General features: G+C 40.7%; 1 protein-coding gene across 1 annotated transcript in view; it reads left to right on the forward strand.

Moving 5' to 3' along the window:
- The window catches only part of rev3l (REV3 like, DNA directed polymerase zeta catalytic subunit), an 82,826-nt gene that overhangs the window by 58,997 nt on the left and 4,071 nt on the right, over positions 1–19,758 (forward strand). Inside the window, exons 22-29 of the mRNA XM_008121141.3 lie at positions 384–525; positions 3,404–3,648; positions 4,455–4,563; positions 6,723–6,929; positions 7,766–7,875; positions 9,857–9,971; positions 11,165–11,302; positions 11,596–11,786. Coding sequence (XP_008119348.2) covers positions 384–525; positions 3,404–3,648; positions 4,455–4,563; positions 6,723–6,929; positions 7,766–7,875; positions 9,857–9,971; positions 11,165–11,302; positions 11,596–11,786 — 1,257 coding nt within the window. The remainder of the gene's footprint in view (positions 1–383; positions 526–3,403; positions 3,649–4,454; positions 4,564–6,722; positions 6,930–7,765; positions 7,876–9,856; positions 9,972–11,164; positions 11,303–11,595; positions 11,787–19,758) is intronic.

Genomic DNA, 19,758 nt, shown 5'->3' on the forward strand with positions numbered 1-19,758 from the left:
ACTTGACTTTCAGATGGAATGCCTCCATGATGGATTATATTGAAAATAGATATTTGTAGATATGGTATTTGCAATCAACATTTTAATTTCCATACATATCAACATATTCCGTATTAGCTCTAAAAGTCCAAAGATCACAGAAAAGTTTCCCAATGTGATTTCTAGCAACTTCAGCATGCCTAAAGAAAATTCATGTGAAGAAAAGAATCTCCAGAGTAGTTCATATTAGAACCAGGTGATATAAATAGATCTAAAAGTTTCTTAAATAACTATAGAACCATTTAATTTTGTTTCAGAAAGTGGCTTTATATAAATCCTAACAATTTTGGTTCTTTATCTTGTTAAAAATATCACGTTTATGTGTTCTTGTTTTGTTTTTAAAGGTGGAAAATGGTTGATTATTACACTAGTCGTGTTCACGGGAATATCCAGTTGTTAGAACAGTTGGATTTGATTGGAAGGACAAGTGAAATGGCAAGGCTATTTGGAATTCAGTTCTTGCATGTTTTAACAAGGGGATCACAGGTAAGCTTTCTGTAACATTTTTATAAAAAAACTAGCTGTGCCCGGCCACGCGTTCCTGTGGCGAAGTCTGGTGGTCTGGGAAATAAAGTATTAAGGAATTGGTGGTAGTTAAGGTCAAGGGTAAAGGTTTTCCCCAGAGATTAAGTCCAGTCGTGTCTTACTCTGGAGGTTGGTGCTCATCTCCATTTCTAAGCCGAAGAGCCGGCATTGTCCGTAGACTCCTCCAAGGTCATGTGGGATGACTACATGGAGCGGCGTTACCTTCCCGCCGGAGCAGTACCTATTGATGCACTCACATTTGCATGTTTTCGAACTTCTGGGTTGGCAGAAGCTGGGGCTAACAGTGGGGGCTCTCTCCGCTCCCCCAATTCGGTCCAGAAGTTCAGCAGCTCAGCGCTTTAATACGCTGCGCCATCAGGGGATATTATTTCCTAAAGGTTGTGAATATACAATATTTCTGATTGGTTTTTTTTGTTTGTTGGAGGCAAGTATGAATGCTGCAATTAGGAAAAATGATTAGGATGTAATGGCCTTGCAGCTTTAAAGCCTGGCTGTTTCCTCCCTGAGTTAATTTTTTGTTGGGAGGTGTTAGCTGGCCCTGATTGTTTCCTGTCTGGAATTCCCTTGTTTTCAGAGTGGTGTTGTTTGCGATATTTTATGTGCTTCTACTGTCTGTGGCCCTGAGAAAACAGAGGATTTTCCAGACTTTGATGATGGGAATACTTTGTTGGGAGGTGTTAGCTGGCCCTGATTCTTTCCTGTTTGGAATTCTCTTGTTTTCAGAGTGGTGTTGTTTGCGATATTTTATGTGCTTCTACTGTCTGTGGCCCTGAGAAAACAGAGGATTTGCCAGACTTTGATGATGGGAATACTTTGTTGGGAGGTGTTAGCTGGCCCTGATTGTTTCCTGTGTGGAATTCCCCTGTTTATTTACTGTCCTGGTTTTAGAGATTATATTGTTCTGCATTATTCTATCCCAGTAATTATTTCATATTAAAGAAGAATCTCACTTTTCCAACATTCGTTTATACAATGTTCTTGATTATCCAACGCAGTCTGCCTTTTCATAATCAATGTTTTTGTAGTCAGTGTTTTAAATTCATTGTGATATTTTAGTGGTAAATTTGTAAATACAGTACAGTAGAGTTTCACTTATCCAACATAAACGGGCCGGCAGAACGTTGGATAAGTGAATATGTTGGATAATGAGGAATTAAGGATAACCCTATTAAACATCAAATTAGGTTATGATTTTACAAATTAAGCACCAAAACATCATGTTATACAACCAATTTGACAGAAAAAGTAGTTCAATACGCAGTAATGCTATATAGTAATTACTGTATTTATGAATTTATCACGATATATTGAAAGCATTGACTACAAAAATGCGTTGGATAATCCAGAACGTTGGATAAGCGAGTGTTAGATAAGTGAGACTCTACTGTAAATACTACATAGCATTACTACGCATGGAACTACTTTTTCTGTCAAATTTGTTGTATAATATGATGTTTTGGTGCTTAATTTGTATAACGATTACCTAATTTGATGTTTAATTGGCTTTCCTGAATCCCTTCTTATTATCCAACATATTCACTTATCCTGCCAGCCTGTTTATGTTGGATAAGTGAGACTCTACTGTATATTTCTAATCTTATATTATCTGCTTAGAACTGGATTATATGAGGCTCCTTCTTCACAGCTGTATAAAATGCACACTGAAGTGGATTATATGGCAGTGTGGAGTCAAGATAATCCAGTGCAAAGCAGATAATATAAGATTATAAATGGGTTATATAGCTGTGTGGAAGGGCCTTGAGTCTACACTGCCATATAATCCAGTGCAAATTAGATAATCTGTGGAAGAAGTCTAAGTGAGGCCTAAATCTGCCTGTCCCCTAACTGAAACCTGGCTGTCCCTTGGTTGCTAGGCAACCAAGTGGGCAGAGATTAGCCCTCTAAACTGGCAGCAATTGGATAAAAAAAATTATTGCTCTCCCTCTAATTAGGACTTTATTTTTCTTTTCTTTTTGTTGTATCAACCTTGAGGCGTGGATGATGGGTTGTGTTGTCAAATTTTGAGGTTGGGGGGCCTGTACTTTTGTTGTTTTGTGAATTGCCGTGATGCCATCACTCTTTTATATATATAGATGGAAGTCATATTTTATATTATTTTGGTGGTGAATGCAGTGATTATGCATCAGATGGCCTCAGGTTATCACAGGGCACAGATTTCAAGTAGCAACCCTTGTGAAATGTCATCAAATCTGACTCTAGGTCTGTCCTGTTACTTTAAGAAGGATCAAAATTTTACAAGTAGATCAAAATAGAAAATACTGTCTCCCTCCAAAACAATTTTGGAATACTTGATATTTCTCTCTTTTTTACTCATATTTGTTCCCTGGCAACTACTAACTTTGATGCACTCTACTTTTCAGCCCAATACTACTCATCTGGAGTCTAACTTTCCTAATAGGAAGGTTCTCTCCATTCATTTCTCTCTTTTGAAGCCAAGGCTCATTCCATAGTCCTTTTCGTCAGTGGGTATCGCTCTAGTTTTCACTTGTTTTTGAAGATAAAGATTTCTTCATTCAAAAATTGTAGTACTAGGGATGAATTTGACTGTTTGTCGATGTTCATGAACAGTTTGAAAACTCAAGAAAGCCCTCCATGAACCAAGAGGACAGACAGGGAATGACTCTAGGCTCCACGCTATTTTTTCAAAATTTTGAATTTGTAAATTCAGTGCAAACAAGGTGTTGATTGTCACGAGTCTTGCTGCTTGTTAGGGTGGTAGTAGCAAGTGCATAGTTATTCCAGAACAATCTTACAAGTTTTTAGATGTGATGTGATAGCTATTTTTTTTCTTTTGTAGTACCGTGTGGAGTCAATGATGTTACGTATTGCTAAACCCATGAATTATATTGCGGTAACACCCAGCATCCAACAGCGAGCCCAGCAGAAGGCCCCTCAATGCATCCCTCTAATAATGGAGCCAGAATCCCGTTTTTACAGTAATGCTGTCCTTGTACTAGATTTTCAGTCTCTCTATCCATCTATAGTGATAGCATACAACTATTGCTTTTCCACATGTTTGGGACACATTGAGAACCTGGGGAAGTAAGTATAAAGTATTTAAATTGCCACAAATTTTCTTGTTTATAAATAAGCACTTCATATGTGTTGTCGAAGGCTTTCATGGCTGGAATCACAGGGTTATTGTATGTTTTCTGGGCTGTATGGCCAGGTTCCAGAAGTATTCTCTCCTGATGTTTCGCCCACATCTATGGCAGGCATCCTCAGAGGTTGTGAGGTATATACCTCACAACCTCTGAGGATGCCTGCCATAGATGTGAGCGAAACATCAGGAGAGATTACTTCTGGAACATGGCCATACAGCTCAGAAAACATACAACAACCATGTACTTCATAGCTTGTAATGAATACATTTGCCCTCTGTCTTCTAATTTACAATTACCATATGTGATGATTATATTCTCTTAAGGATTTTTGACTGCAGACAGAGAATTGAAAAAAGCATGTCTCAAATAAAAGTATAGAAATGCATCTGAAGGAACTTATATCACAGGTTGAGTCAGTATGTATGTATGGGCAAATGTGCAGGTGCACAGTAAAACAGCAGAGGTTTTTGAAGATCTGAGCTAAAAGCTGAGCTTGTAATTTCTTCAGAGTGATCAGAGAGAAGTACATAATGAGATGAATTTCTTTCGTGGAGGCATTTCATTACATTTATTAGTAAGCATAAGCTTTTCATATATAGAACTGTTACATTTTTAGTATCTCTAAATGCTCAGATAACCTGAGTGTGTGTGGTTGCACAAAACTGCAAAGAATATTGTAAACATGGAAATAGTAGTTGTCTGCATTGTTGCTGGTAATTCATTTTACTTTTCCTTATTTTCTAGATATGACGAATTTAAATTTGGCTGCACATCTCTGAGAGTGCCTCCTGATTTACTGTACCAGCTTCGGCATGATATCACAGTATCACCCAGCGGAATTGCTTTTGTTAAGGTAGGTTTTATTCATTATATGAGGGGGCATGCTGGATCAGACCAATGGCCTTTTTAGTCCAGCACTCTGTTTGCATAGTGCCTATGGAAACTAACAAACAGAACATGAATACAATATCAATCTCCTGTTTGTGAGCAATATATAGACGATGCTGCCTCTGATACTGTTGGCAACATTGAGGCGTACTCTACACCAGGGGTTCCCAAACTTTTTAAACAGGGGGCCAGCTCACGATCCTTCAGACCGTTGGAGGGCCAGACTATAGTTGGCCACTGAGCAATAATAATAATAATAACAACAACAACAATAATAAAAGAGTTGAAAGAGACCCTTTGGACCATTGAGTCCATTCCCCTTCTGTCTTTGTGCACCGAAAGCACAAGCAAAGCACCCCTGACAGATGGCCACCCAGCCTCAATGTTAATAATAATAATAAAGAGGGTTGGAAGAGATCCCTTGGGCCATTGAGTCCAACCCCCTTCTGCCTTTGTGCAGCAAAAGCACAAGCAAAGCACCCCTGGCAGATGGCCTCCCAGCCTCAATGATGATGATGATGATGATAATAATAATAATAATAATAATAATAATAATAATAATAATAAGGGTTGTAAGAGAAGAAGAGACCCCTTGGGTCATTTAGCCCAACTCCCTTCTGCCCTTGTGCCGTGGGGGCCGGATAGAGAGCTTCGATGGGCCGCATCCGGCCCCCGGGCCTTAGTTTGGGGACCCCTGCTCTACACATTTCTGTTTTGTAAGCCACCCAAGTTGGTGCCCTTCCTTTTTATAACAACAGATTACATAGTTTACTTGTGCAGTTTGTGAAGTTTTTGTGCAGTTTTTGTCTCTCCTGAATCTCTCACCCTTCCATTTCATTTATGACCTTAGAGTCTAATGGTAAGGGGGTGGGGCGGATTTCTTTCAAAACCCTTTTTTGCAGGATGCTTAATATAGTATAGTTTTATCACATCTTTCCAAGCTCAAAATCTTCAGGCATTTTAACTGTTTGCTGTGTGGCATCCCAGGCACTTCATCAGATTTTCTCCCCTTTTCTGCATATTTTCTACAATCCTCTTTAAGATAGGATGACTGGAGTTTTATTGCAGTCTTCTCATGTGAAGTTGAATCAGAATTTTTTTTTAATTGACACTTTGAATTTTAAAATATTAAGCTTATGTAATAAAGTAGATGAGACCATTTCAATTTAACCCAAAACATTTCTTGAGAAATAAATCCAGAAAATTTTTCACCTCTAATGTTCAGCAGTGAGGAAGGATTCTGATTCCCATCCATACCTATAGTACAGATGTTTTAGTAATTATGTGACATGTCATAATAAATTCAGACCAAGGCTGAGCCAAAATGGGCCTCTTTACTGTACCTTCAATCAAGCCTTTGGGTGGTTCTTGGTAAGAGGCTATCAAAAGAACAAGTATTTATTAGCCTAACTAAAAGGCGTTTTACATTTATATTCAACATGCCCACATTGAGGAGGAGAAGCGGCTCAAAGCAACTTCATTACCATTTTACTGATTTTTGATGTACCTGTCTGGTTTCTGCTTGTGTGAGGGGCAAAGGGGCTTTGCTTTTGAAGAGGCTGGTAATCCTATTTAGTATGTATACGAATACATTGGCTCTCAATTAACTGGCACGCCTGGGCATTGGTAAATTCCAGATAAATGTCATTTCTGATTGTTTGAGCTTACCAAATACTATACTATACCATATACTCTTTATTGATGTGATATTAATATTGAAATGCAGTAATTAAAAGAAAACACAAAAATCATTTATTTTTCATATACAGTAGCTTTATACAATATTTTAATATTTTGTGCTCAAAACAAACCAAAATATTGAATCATTAGAAAGGAAAAGTCTCAGCTATCCATGTGGATAATTTTGGAGTATTTGGATGTCCAGATAAGTGATGTTCAGCCTGCATAGTTATGATGTGCTTGGTTAAAATACTAATTGATCTCTGACACGCAGAGCAAATTTTTTAAAAGAAAAATTGACTTAAAAGTTAAAGCTTAATGTTTAAGTTAATACCGTAAATTAATTTAAAATACCTCAAATGCTAATACTTGATATTAAAAACATATACTTGATAACAAGCACTAGCTTTAATGTTACCAATCAACCCTTTTTATTTTATGCAGCCCACAGTAAGAAAGGGTGTTTTGCCAAAAATGCTGGAAGAAATTCTGAAGACTAGAATAATGGTGAAGCAATCAATGAAATCTTATAAGCATGACAAAGGCATCAGCCGAATGCTCGATGCTCGCCAGCTTGGTCTCAAACTTATAGCAAACGTCACATTTGGTTATACATCTGCTAATTTTTCTGGAAGGATGCCATGTATAGAGGTGAGTGGTGAAAATTAAATTTTAGATTTTAGAAGGATTTGGGAATAGAGAAAGTACTTAAAGGAATCTATTATTAGCCATAAGCAAAAGTAGGTTCTTTGGGGCTGAGGTATTCTTCAGCACAGTGTATGATATGAAACAAGATAATGGGGAACAGGTGGAGATCAGTCAAGAGATGCAAAAAGAATATAATATAAAAACTTTATTGTCATTGTACAAGAAAATTAAATGGTTTCCCCAGCACACATCACAAAAACACACCCATCCACACGCCAACCACCACTGCACAGACCCCACATTTTTGGATGATGTGTTTTTAATTTTGAATGTGATGTTTTAAAATGTTTAATGTGTATTAATTTTAAATGTGATTTTATTTTAATCTTTATTGTTTGTACTTTTAAGGCATCAAATGGTTGCAATTTATAGGCCGCCTTGAGTCCCCTTTGGGGTGGAGAAAGTCGGGTTAGAAATGGGGTAAATAAAATAAATAAATAATGCTACGTGTGCAGTACAAGGCATTATGTACTGTGTCATGGACTTTGATAGTTCCCAACAATTAAAAACATTATTTTCATGAGTTTGAATTGTTGAATGCAATCAGTCAAAAACACTACTTTTGTTCTTTGTATTTCATCAGAAAGTGTTTTTTAAAATCATCTTGAATTTCTAATGGAAATTGTTGGGGGTGGGGTGTGTAACATGAAACAAATAACTTTCTGCAGTCCCACAGTGGCACAAGCGTCATAAAAAATAATACATGCATGATCTATTGAAAAAATATAATACAGAACTCAAGGCTCTGGTTAAGAATTATATTTAGTATCTTTTTTTAGGTTGGTGATAGCATTGTGCACAAAGCCAGAGAGACTTTGGAACAAGCAATAAAACTGGTGAATGATACAAAAAAGTGGGGAGCACGGGTTGTATATGGGGACACAGACAGGTAATGAAAACTATTCTTTTGCTTGTAAAATTTGCAAACCAGTCACATATTTATGGTTTTTTTAAATTCTTTTACTGCTAATGAGAATTCTCTTGGTTGAGTATGTGAATATTTGAATGAATATGAAGCAGGGAAGAAGTGGGTCAGGTGCTTCAGCAACAGAGATTTCATTACAAGAAGAGTTGTCAGGAGGTGAGAGAGTAAGGACACTTCCCTTTCCCCCTCCTTCTCTTTCCCTGAACTGTGTGGTGTTACTGAAGCACATGCCTTGAGGGTGGATACTCACAGTAGTGAAGAGAAATCACTCTTCCCAGACAATATACAATAGTAAAGGTAAAGGCTTTCCCCCTGACATTAAGTCTAGTCATGTCCGACTCTGGGGGTTGGTGCTCATCTCCATTTCTAAGCCGAAGAGTCGACGTTGTCCATAGACACCTCCAAATTCATGTGGCCAGAATGACTGCATGGAGCGCTGTTACCTTCCTGCCGGAGTGGTACCTATTGATCTATCCACATTTGCATGTTTTTGAACTGCTAATTTAGTAGAACAATATACAATAGAGGTATCATTTCTCTTTAACATTTGTGTGGTTAGAGTCCAGAATAAGACAACTGTAGTGGATCTATTCACTGAAAGAAACATTTTCTTATCAATGAAATACTGCATGTAAATCAAGTGGTAACATCAAGATACAGAATTTTGTTTGACAGGATATTGGAAATATGGTGTCTTCCTTCACCAGCTTCAAAAGATGAAACCAACAAGGGATATTGTAAAGTTGGAGATTAATGTTTATTAGAGAAAAGAGCAGTAGAGGAGATCCTGATGGGTTTTCTTGGCGTTTTTTTCTGTTTCAGAAAGCAATGGGACACATTATCCTTTTTGAATCCCAGGCATCTCAGTGTCTTAGTGAGATACATGAAATTCAAAATGAAACCAATCAATGAAACTATTGTCTATTATTCATTTATTTACTTACTTATTTACTTTTTCATAATTCAAGCCCTACCCAGAGTTCCTTGCACAAACTATGACCCTCTGAATTTCTAGTAATAATCACTATTCAGGTTCTGAATTGCTGCTGATGTCGTTTTATGTGGTTTTATATGGATATAATATTCTTAAATTGCTGATCGTGTTTTTAACCCATGTTTGTCCCCATGTGAGCCGCCCAGGGTACCTTCGGGGAGAGGGAGGCAGGATACAAAAATAAAGTTATTGTTGTTGTTATTATTATTATTACCCCGCCTTTCTCCCCATGGGGACTCAAAGTGGCTAACAATCCTACACCTTGGTCACAATTTAAAACAAAGTGAATACAAATTTTAAAAAAAACAGTTAAATAAACAGTGTGGATTTAGGTTAAAATATAGTTAAAATATAATGAATACACTTAAAATAGCATTTAAATCTCAAAACTGCCATTGCTGTGGACATAGAGGGGAAGAGGAAGTGGCAGGTTGGTGAGCGACCTTCTTTCCATTTTGACTGATTAGACTGGGGCCTCTGAGGGAAGAAGAAAGAGCAGGCTGCATCTGATGAGCTTTATCCTCTCAACCACTGCAATTGCCTTATCCTTATCTACCATTTATTATTTAAGCCTGGAGACAAAGAATTGTCAAATTAATCATTCGTTAGCCTCTTTGGGTATAAATACTCAACATTTAAAAGTAAATGTATCAATGGCTCAAGCATGGTTGATATAAGTTGAAACTGGTTAAAATACTCCTGCCTGCTGCATTCACCTTGGTGCCCATGAGCATCACAAAATTAAAATTCTGGAGTCTAAAAAATGGGTAGTACATCGTCCCCAAAACAAGCTTTCTAACTACTATTGGGTCAACAGTCCATTTTGAACCAGACGTTTGTGTATAACTCAAAATATAAACTGTTGACTTATGTATTTTTTGTATATTTTTTTTCAGTATATCACTGATTTTTTTAAGTAACAGGTTCATGCTTTTCATTTCCTTATCTCAGCATGTTTGTACTACTAAAAGGAGCTACCAAGGAACAATCTTTTAAGATTGGTCAAGAAATTGCAGAAGCTGTAACAGCAACAAACCCTAAACCAGTAAAACTGAAGTTTGAAAAGGTAAGAGAAAAATATTTTATACATTTATTTTTCATTGTTTTTGGCAAAAAAGGAACTCAAAACTTGTTAAGAACAGAATTACAATTTAAATATTAAAAAAGTTTGAAATACAACTAATAGATAGTAATAATAGGAAGAAAGGAAAAGCAGAGGTCAACCACATAAATGCAAGATACTCCACTTAGGCAGAAAAAAATGAAATGCAAAGATACAGAATGAGGGATGCCTGGCTCAACAGCAGTACTTGTGAAAAAGATCTTGGAGTCCTCGTGGACAGGAAGGTGAACATGAGCTAACAATGTGATGTGGCAGCTAAAAAAGACAATGGGATTTTGGCCTGCATAAATAGGAGTTTAGTGTCTACATCCAGGGAAGCCATGCTACCTTTCTATTCTGCCTTGGTCAGACCACACCTGGAATCACACTCTGTCCAATTCTGGGCACCGCAACTGAAGGTGGATGTTGACAAGCTGGAATGTGTCCAGAGGAGGGCAACTAAAATGATCAAGGGTCTGGAGAACAAGCCTATGAGGAGTGGCTGAAAGAGCTGGGCATGTTTAGCCTGCAGAAGAAAAGGCTGAGAGGAGACATGATAGCCATGTATAAATATGTGAAGGGAAATCATAGGAGGGAGCAAGCTTATTTTCTGCAGCCCTGGAGACTAGGATGAGGAACAATGGCTTCATACTACAGGAAAGGAGATTCTCCCTGGTCATTGGGAAGAACTTCCTAACTGTGAGAGCTGTTTGGCACTGGAACTCTCTGCCCTGGAGTGTGGTGGCGGCTCCTTCTTTGGGGGCTTTTAAACAGAGGCTGGATGGCCATCTGTCAGGGGTACTTTGAATGAGATTTTCCTATTTCTTGTCAGGGGGTTGAAGTGGATAGCCCATGAGGACTCTTCCCATTCTGTGTTTCCATAAAACTTGATGATTACTCAGATTTAATGCCAAGTGCCATCTAATGAAAGACACATTTATATTTTTGCAAAGAACTTAAAAACTGTTAAGAACAGAATTATAATTTAAGCACAAAAAGGATTACTTCTGGCTCTGTGAGAATCAAATTAAGCATTGCCTAAAGAAGAACAGTGTATATCTATATATGTATTAGAACTAGAACAACTTATGAAAAGTGTAGAAAAGAAAAACATTTAAGTCCTACAGTTTTCCAGTGCTTTTTTTTGTACATAACAGGTCTATTTGCCTTGTATTCTACAAACCAAGAAGAGGTATGTTGGTTACATGTATGAAACGGTGGACCAGAAAGACCCGGTGTTTGATGCAAAAGGCATAGAAACTGTTAGACGAGATTCATGCCCTGCTGTATCAAAGGTAAAATTGCACCAAAATTTGTTTTATTAAAAATTATATAGTAGGCAAATCAAGTTGAAAGGTGGTCAACAGCTTTTTGGAAGCTGAAGGACAAAAAAAAGCAGGATTTAAAAGTAAATGTTATTGGTATTTCAAACCATTTTACCTTTTGGATGGTGATGAACAAGAAGGGGCTTTTTAAAAAATGTCAATATATATCCAGAGAGCAATGTTTTACAACAATGAGATCATCAAAGTTTATCCATAAATACCAGCAACAAGCAATTCTTAAAAATATATTTTATACTTTCCAGATACTTGAACGTTCTATCAAGCTACTGTTTGAAACACGTGACATAAGTCATATCAAGCAGTATGTGCAAAATCAGTGCATGAAGTTATTGGAAGGCAAAGCCAGCATGCAGGACTTCATATTTGCAAAAGAGTACAGAGGACTTTCTGCGTACAGACCTGGAGCCTGCGTACCAGCTCTAGAAATCACAAGGTAATGAAGATACATCATCAGAATGAAAGATTTAGTTTGATATTATCACAATTTAAGGAGCCCCGGTGGCAAAGTGTGTTAAAGCACTGAGCTGCAGACTGAAAGGTCCCAGGTTCAAGCCTCGGGAGCGGCCGGAGCGGCTGCTGTTAGCTCCAGCTCCTGCCAACCTAGCAGTTCGAAAACATGCCAGTGTGAGTAGATCAATAGGTACCGCTCCGGTGGGAAGGTAACAGCACTCCATGCAGTCATGCTGGCCATATGACCTTGGAGGTGTCTACGGACAACGCCGGCTCTTCGGCTTAGAAATGGAGATGAGCACCAACCCCCAGAGTCAGACATGACTGGACTTAACGTCAGGGAAAACCTTTACCTTTTTATCACAATTTAGCAAATGCAGCAATTAAGACTCCTTCTGCATAAGTAGGCACAAGGGGCAAGGGCCATTGTCAGAGCATCTATTCCAGTGGTTCTCAACCTGTGGGCCCCAGGTGTTTTGGCCTACAACTCCCAGAAATCCCAGCCAGTTTACCAGCTGTTAGGATTTCTGGGAGTTGAATGCCAAAACATCTGGGGACCCACAGGTTGAGAACCACTGATCTATTCCGTCAGAAGAAAATTGGGACAGAAATGTTCACTGTTTTATTCACTGTGGCTGCAAAGAGACCCATGGCTTTTCTTCTAAAGCAGTCCACAAGCAACTGGAACATTCCTTTTCAAATCCCACTGTGCTTGGTCGATATTGTTGAAACTCTGCATCCTGCACAAGCTTGTTGTCGTCATGAGGACTTGGGTAGGCAGATTAGTAAGTTGGCAGTAAAAAGTCCTTCCCTCATTGGCCTCTCTGCGTGCCTGTCACTCTGTGCTCTCCTATCACTCTTCTTGTTAGACTGATACATTTCAGGGACACATCTCTTTTTCTGAGCACATGGCAAGCTCCTGAGTCCTCCATTTTGTTCTCCTTTTGTCTTCTCCCGTGAACATGGAAAGAGACAAGTTGTTTGCTATTTGTTAGATAGATAACTAGGCCCTGGTAATTTTTCTATCTAGTTATATAGTTCTTTGAATAAAGAACTATGTAACTTTTAAGCTTAATTCTGTTTCTGAATTACTTAAGCTCAATTGCTCTACTGCTGGCACTAGAAGCTTCTAATCTGTTGGAACTGCTGCTGCTGCTGTTGGTTCTTTACCATTTTAAATGCTTTTTTTTCATTTCTGGAAATTACCCCCAACAAATATAACTTTATCTGTACTGAGGTTTAGCTCTCTTCTTAAATATGTTTAGTCTCTATGAAGACAAGTGAGACTGTCCAAGTTGTAAAGGTAGTGTATCCCACCATTAGGAAAGTTTGTTTCTCTTCTGGAGAGTTGCAGGGTACTATCAGTGTAAATTAGCATTTCTTGTCCCTCTAGGAGCAGGTGAGGAACGCATAGAAGGACCAGACTGCTGGCTTTTAGCTCTGGCGAGGTGATACAGTTGGACAAGGCTTGCTCTGACCTGTTGAAAACAAAACATGTGCCATAGTGGGCTCCCTATGTCACAGACAGAACGCCACCAGATAAGATTCAACACAGTTTATTAAAGTTACAGAACCAAAAACGCCCGTAAAAGACAAAGGGCTAGGCAAACACTTGCCTTTAGAGAAAAAGAAACTGAAAAAATGTTTCAAAAAATAAACCGGATTAAACTGGAGTTTAATCCAGGTTAAACCAAAAATGCTTACTTCAGCCTGGCACTATAAACAAACAAAAACTAGTAAACAAGGTTCAAAGAAACACAAATAACTGGCAGCAGATTCCTCTCTGCTACCCAAAAGCTGTGATTGAATAACAAAGATGTTACTCCTCCGAGCAGCGAGCGAACTCCGGGTTCAAACACATCAATCAGGGCAGCAGCGGTCAGCGGGGTCTCAATCCGGTCCGAGGTCGAAAGCCAGGTACAGAAGTCTTCAGTTCACCAGTTCCACCGATAGCCACAGAAGGGATAGTCCGAGGTCGTAGTCAGTCAGTCAGTCAGTCAGTCCAGAGTAGGCAATTAGTGTCCGTCAAAAAGACGACGGAGGTCCAAGCTATTAAGATTAAGCACAAGTTGCACAGGAAAAGCCCACACAGTTCCTCCCGCCGTCTATGCCCAGTGTCCTTGGTAACTTACGTATTCAGCAAACGAATCACACCCGTCTTCAGGAAGTTCCCAACAAGAGCCCAAGCGTTCGTCCAGATTACCTTGCCCAACGCAATTAGCCCTGGATTCTAAACCCCATTTTATGCCAGTTACAACTCCTCATCGCTGTCAGCTGTTACCCTAATTCCAGGTGCCTCATCATCATCATCCTCATCAGAGCTAAAACACCTTTGACTACGCCCCACAGCATCCCCAGCTGTGGATCCTGTTCCATCCCTCCAGCTTGTCCACGGGTCTAATCCTGAAACCTGCCAATCGCCTCCCATACTATCATTGCCAGTGGCACCCAGATCCTCTCTCACACGAGTCCATTCCATGTCATCCTCCTCTGAGCTAACCATCTCTTCCTCCATTCCCTCGGTAAAACCCTCAAAGGAGTCTTCGTCAGTTGGTTCTGCAAATAAGTCCCGCAGCCGTTTCCTTTCTCGCTCCTCAAGAGAGTCTGACTCCCGAGGAGTCTTACGACCACGTCTCCCAGTATCGGAGCCATAAGGCTCAACCATAACACTATCCCCTCTCACAAAGGCCTCCTCCTCCAAAGGTGGAGACACAGCAGTGATGTCTTCAGCTACAGTGTTACGGCGCCCAGAAGTATCTAACTTCAACAAAGAACAGTGAAAGACAGGATGAATCTTAAAAGAAGAAGGCAAACGCAATCTAAAAGCCACAGAAGAAATCTTTTTGGCAATGGGAAAAGGTCCCAAATACCGTGGCGCAAACTTTCCCCCAGCCTGTTTAATATATTTAGAAGATAACCAAACCATATCCCCTTCCTTCAACTCTTCCCCGGCTTGTCTATGACGGTCGGCTTGAGTCTTTTGCGCTGCCTTAGCTTCTAATAACAGCCGACGAGCAACATCATGTAAGGCAGCCATTTCAGAGGAACGGTACACCGGGTCCGAGGAAACCACATTGGTTGACGCCGCCACCCCTCCCCGCGGATGAAAGCCATAAGTTAACTCGAATGGGGTGTGTTGACTAGATGTATGTACAGCGTTGTTATAGGCAAATTCAGCCACCGATAGCCATTTTACCCAAGCACTTGGTTGTTCCAGACAGAAACAACGTAAATACTGCTCCAACAACCCATTAACTCTCTCAGATTGACCATCTGTTTGTGGATGAAAAGCAGAAGAGACATTCAATTTGGTTCCCAAACACTCATGGAAATGTCTCCAAAAACGCGACACAAATTGCGGAGCTCTGTCAGAAATAATAACCTCGGGAGCTCCATGTAAACGGAAAATATGTTTGGTAAATAATAAAGCCAATGTAGGAGCTGCTGGAATTGTCGAACATGGTATAAAATGAGCCATTTTAGAAAATAAATCCACCACCACCCAAATACATGTATAACCCCCAGACCTAGGCAAATCAGAAATGAAATCCATGGAAATAATCTGCCATGGTCTCTCAGGAACAGGCAAGGAAGATAATAAACCCCTAGGGCGCCCGACAGGCGTCTTACTTTGCTGACAAACGGCGCAGCTATCACAAAAACGGAGAATGTCCTGTCGCATTTTTGGCCACCAATAGTTTCTAGTAATGAGTTGTACGGTCTTAAACCTGCCAAAATGCCCAGCCATGGGTTCATCATGATGTGCCCTAATAATTTCCAACCTGAGTGCACCCGCCGGTACATAAACCTGTCCATTTCGTACCAATACCCCCTCTTGGTCTTGTAAATGAGGCAGCATAGTACGATTCCCTACCGACAGTAGTATGAGCTGCTCTTGAGTCCAGTTATCATCCTTCTGAGCCTCTAGGATTTCGGCATGTAACCCAGCCTCGTTCTCCACCACACATAAAGAGGTAGTAGGCAAAATTGTCTGGCACACTGTCTGTTCACAGGTTTTAAACTCAGGCTTGCAAGATAATGCATCTGCCCGCAAGTTTACCTTCCCTTCCACAAACTGAACTTTAAAATTGAACCTAGAGAAAAACAAAGCCCATCGAATCTGGCGTTGATTCAATTTTTTGGCAGTTTGTAAATGTTCCAAATTCTTGTGGTCAGATCTGACCACAATTTGATGCCGTGCGCCCTCTAACCAGTGCCGCCATCCCTCAAAAGCCACCTTGATAGCTAACAATTCCTTTTCCCAGATGGTATAATTTTGTTCAAAAGGTGTTAGTTGCCGAGAGTAAAATTCACAGGGACGCAAAGTCCCTGATGAATCCCTTTGAGATAATACAGCCCCCAACGCATAACTAGAAGCGTCTGCTTCTACTATGAACGGCTTGTCAATGTCTGGATGGATTAGTATATTGTCTGCCTGGAAGCTAGACTTCAACTGTAAAAACGCATCGTGAGCCTCCCGTCCCCACACAAATGGTGGTTTCTTACGCAAAAGTTGTGTTAAAGGTACAGTGAGTTTGGCAGAGTTTGGGATAAACTCTCGGTAATAGTTAGCAAATCCCAAGAACCGCTGTACATCTTTTTTAGTCTTGAGTTCTTGCCACGAGTTGACTGCGTCAACTTTGTGCGGATCCATTTTGAGTTCCTTTCCCGAAACTACATGTCCCAGGAACTCAACTTCAGGCACGTGAAAAACACATTTAGAAGCCTTAGCAAAAAGCCCATTACCCCGTAGACGATGCAGTACCTGTTTAACATGCTGCTGGTGTTCCCTTTCATCTTTAGAGAAAATTAATATATCGTCCAAATAAACCACTACAAATTGATCAATTAAGTCTCTAAATACATCATTTATGAATCTTTGAAAGACAGCAGGCGCATTACAAAGTCCGAAAGGCATTACACGGAACTCGTGACATCCGAAACACGTGTTAAATGCCGTCTTCCATTCGTCACCTTCCCGTATTCTAATCAAGTTATACGCCCCCCGTAGGTCAAGTTTGGTAAAGATCTTAGCCCCTTGCACTCTCGACAGTAATTCCGAAATCAAAGGTAGCGGATATCTATCACGAATGGTGTGTTTGTTAAGAACCCGGTAGTCACATACTAATCTGAGCTCCCCTGTCTTTTTAGCTACAAAGAACACAGGTGCAGCAGTTGGGAGAGCTAGATGGGCGAATAAACCCTTTAGCCAGGTTCTTGTCAAGAAATTCCCTCAGGGCTTGTCTTTCTGGTACCGTTAAAGCGTATAACCTTCCTGCTGGCAACTTAGCACCTTCAACTAGTCTAATGGCACAATCGTATGGTCTATGAGGCGGCAACTTATCCGCTTCCTTCTTACAAAACACGTCTTGAAATTCTCTATATTCAGCAGGCACTCCCTCCATGTCAAGCTGAGAAGGATTTAGAGCAAAACATTCCTGCCTCTTAAAAGCTATAGTACGCTTCACCCAATCCACTTGAGGATTTACTAAAGTTAACCAATCCATTCCCAGGATTACATTGTATCTTGGTAACCGTGTAATGTCCCACACAAACTTTCCAGTTACTCCTTGTACCTCCCACGTTATTTCTGAGGTCTCACGGTTAACCACCCCAGACTCCAGTAGTTTCCCATCCGCTCCTTCCACCCATATATCGCATGCTTTACGTACTGTAGGAAGCCCATGCTTCCTTGCAAACCCAACATCCACATATGAGACCGTAGCCCCTGAGTCCAGCAGTGCCAGAGTAGAAGCAAGTTCTTTTCCCCCAACAGATAAAGAAATGGGTACAAAGACATGTTTCTTCCCCTCAAGTGACTGCTTTAAAAGCCCTAATGCGTTGGACTCACGTCGCACTAGGGCTGACCTTTTCCCGAAAGCTGAGAAGGCTTAACATTACAATTCCTGGCAAAATGCCCAGCATTCCCGCAATACAAACACAATCCCAATTGTCTCCTACGGTCTTTTTCTGCCATAGACAGTTTTCTAAACACCCCGAGTTCCATAGGTTCCTCCCCTTTTGTCACAGGTGCCCTAGGCGCATACATTGCCCTAGACTGTTTGCGAGATTCGAACCGGGCGTCCAAACGCAATACTTTAGCTACTAAAGCGTCCCAGTCTCCTGCCGGCTCTAAACGCGCCAATTCATCCTGGAGATAATCATTCAAGCCAGCAATAAACAGGAGCATAAACGCGTTCTCCCCCCAGTCCAGTTGATGACGATAAGAGTTAAACTTGTTTAAATAATCCAAAACAGACCCCTTTCCCTGTTTTAACCGATAAAGAGCCCAGCTAGCATTCTCCATACGGAGAGGATCACCAAAAGTGTCAGTTAATAATTTCTTGAAATCATTTAAATTGTCCTTGACTGGGTCATTTCCCAAAATCAAATTAGTGGCCCATTGTCCCGCAGGACCGGTCAATAAACTCAAAATAAATGCCACCTTACTGGTGTCCGTAGGAAAAGCCTGCGCGCTAATCTGGGAAAAATAAAGTTCAATTTGCGCCAAAAAAGTGGGCAGCTTGTTTCGAGACCCATCAAAACGTTCAGGAGTCATAACATGTCCTTTAGCCGGCTGTGCTGCTTGTGCAGCGTAAAATGCAGCCTGCAGCTGGTCAAACCGAGCCTTAAGCTCCTCCATCGTCTTCTTGACGTAATTACCTAACTAGAAAACTTTTTTCTGGCGTTGGGCAATCTGTCACAGACAGAACGCCACCAGATAAGATTCAACACAGTTTATTAAAGTTACAGAACCAAAAACGCCCGTAAAAGGCAAAGGGCTAGGCAAACACTTGCCTTTAGAGAAAAAGAAACTGAAAAAACGTTTCAAAAAATAAACCGGATTAAACTGGAGTTTAATCCGGGTTAAACCAAAAATGCTTACTTCAGCCTGGCACTATAAACAAACAAAAACTAGTAAACAAGGTTCAAAGAAACACAAATAACTGGCAGCAGATTCCTCTCTGCTACCCAAAAGCTGTGATTGAATAACAAAGATGTTACTCCTCCGAGCAGCGAGCGAACTCCGGGTTCAAACACATCAATCAGGGCAGCAGCGGTCAGCGGGGTCTCAATCCGGTCCGAGGTCGAAAGCCAGGTACAGAAGTCTTCAGTTCACCAGTTCCACCGATAGCCACAGAAGGGATAGTCCGAGGTCGTAGTCAGTCAGTCAGTCAGTCAGTCCAGAGTAGGCAATTAGTGTCCGTCAAAAAGACGACGGAGGTCCAAGCTATTAAGATTAAGCACAAGTTGCACAGGAAAAGCCCACACAGTTCCTCCCGCCGTCTATGCCCAGTGTCCTTGGTAACTTACGTATTCAGCAAACGAATCACACCCGTCTTCAGGAAGTTCCCAACAAGAGCCCAAGCGTTCGTCCAGATTACCTTGCCCAACGCAATTAGCCCTGGATTCTAAACCCCATTTTATGCCAGTTACAACTCCTCATCGCTGTCAGCTGTTACCCTAATTCCAGGTGCCTCATCATCATCATCCTCATCAGAGCTAAAACACCTTTGACTACGCCCCACAGCATCCCCAGCTGTGGATCCTGTTCCATCCCTCCAGCTTGTCCACGGGTCTAATCCTGAAACCTGCCAATCGCCTCCCATACTATCATTGCCAGTGGCACCCAGATCCTCTCTCACACGAGTCCATTCCATGTCATCCTCCTCTGAGCTAACCATCTCTTCCTCCATTCCCTCGGTAAAACCCTCAAAGGAGTCTTCGTCAGTTGGTTCTGCAAATAAGTCCCGCAGCCGTTTCCTTTCTCGCTCCTCAAGAGAGTCTGACTCCCGAGGAGTCTTACGACCACGTCTCCCAGTATCGGAGCCATAAGGCTCAACCATAACACCCTAAGCTCCAAAGGCTGTCATCCATCATCACTTGACCCTTAGGCAAGACTCAGAATGGGCATCCTTTCTTAATAGATGAAATGCCCATCGCAGAAGAGCTCT

Source organism: Anolis carolinensis, chromosome 1 (genome assembly GCF_035594765.1).
Source record: "Anolis carolinensis isolate JA03-04 chromosome 1, rAnoCar3.1.pri, whole genome shotgun sequence".
NCBI lineage: Eukaryota > Metazoa > Chordata > Lepidosauria > Squamata > Dactyloidae > Anolis > Anolis carolinensis.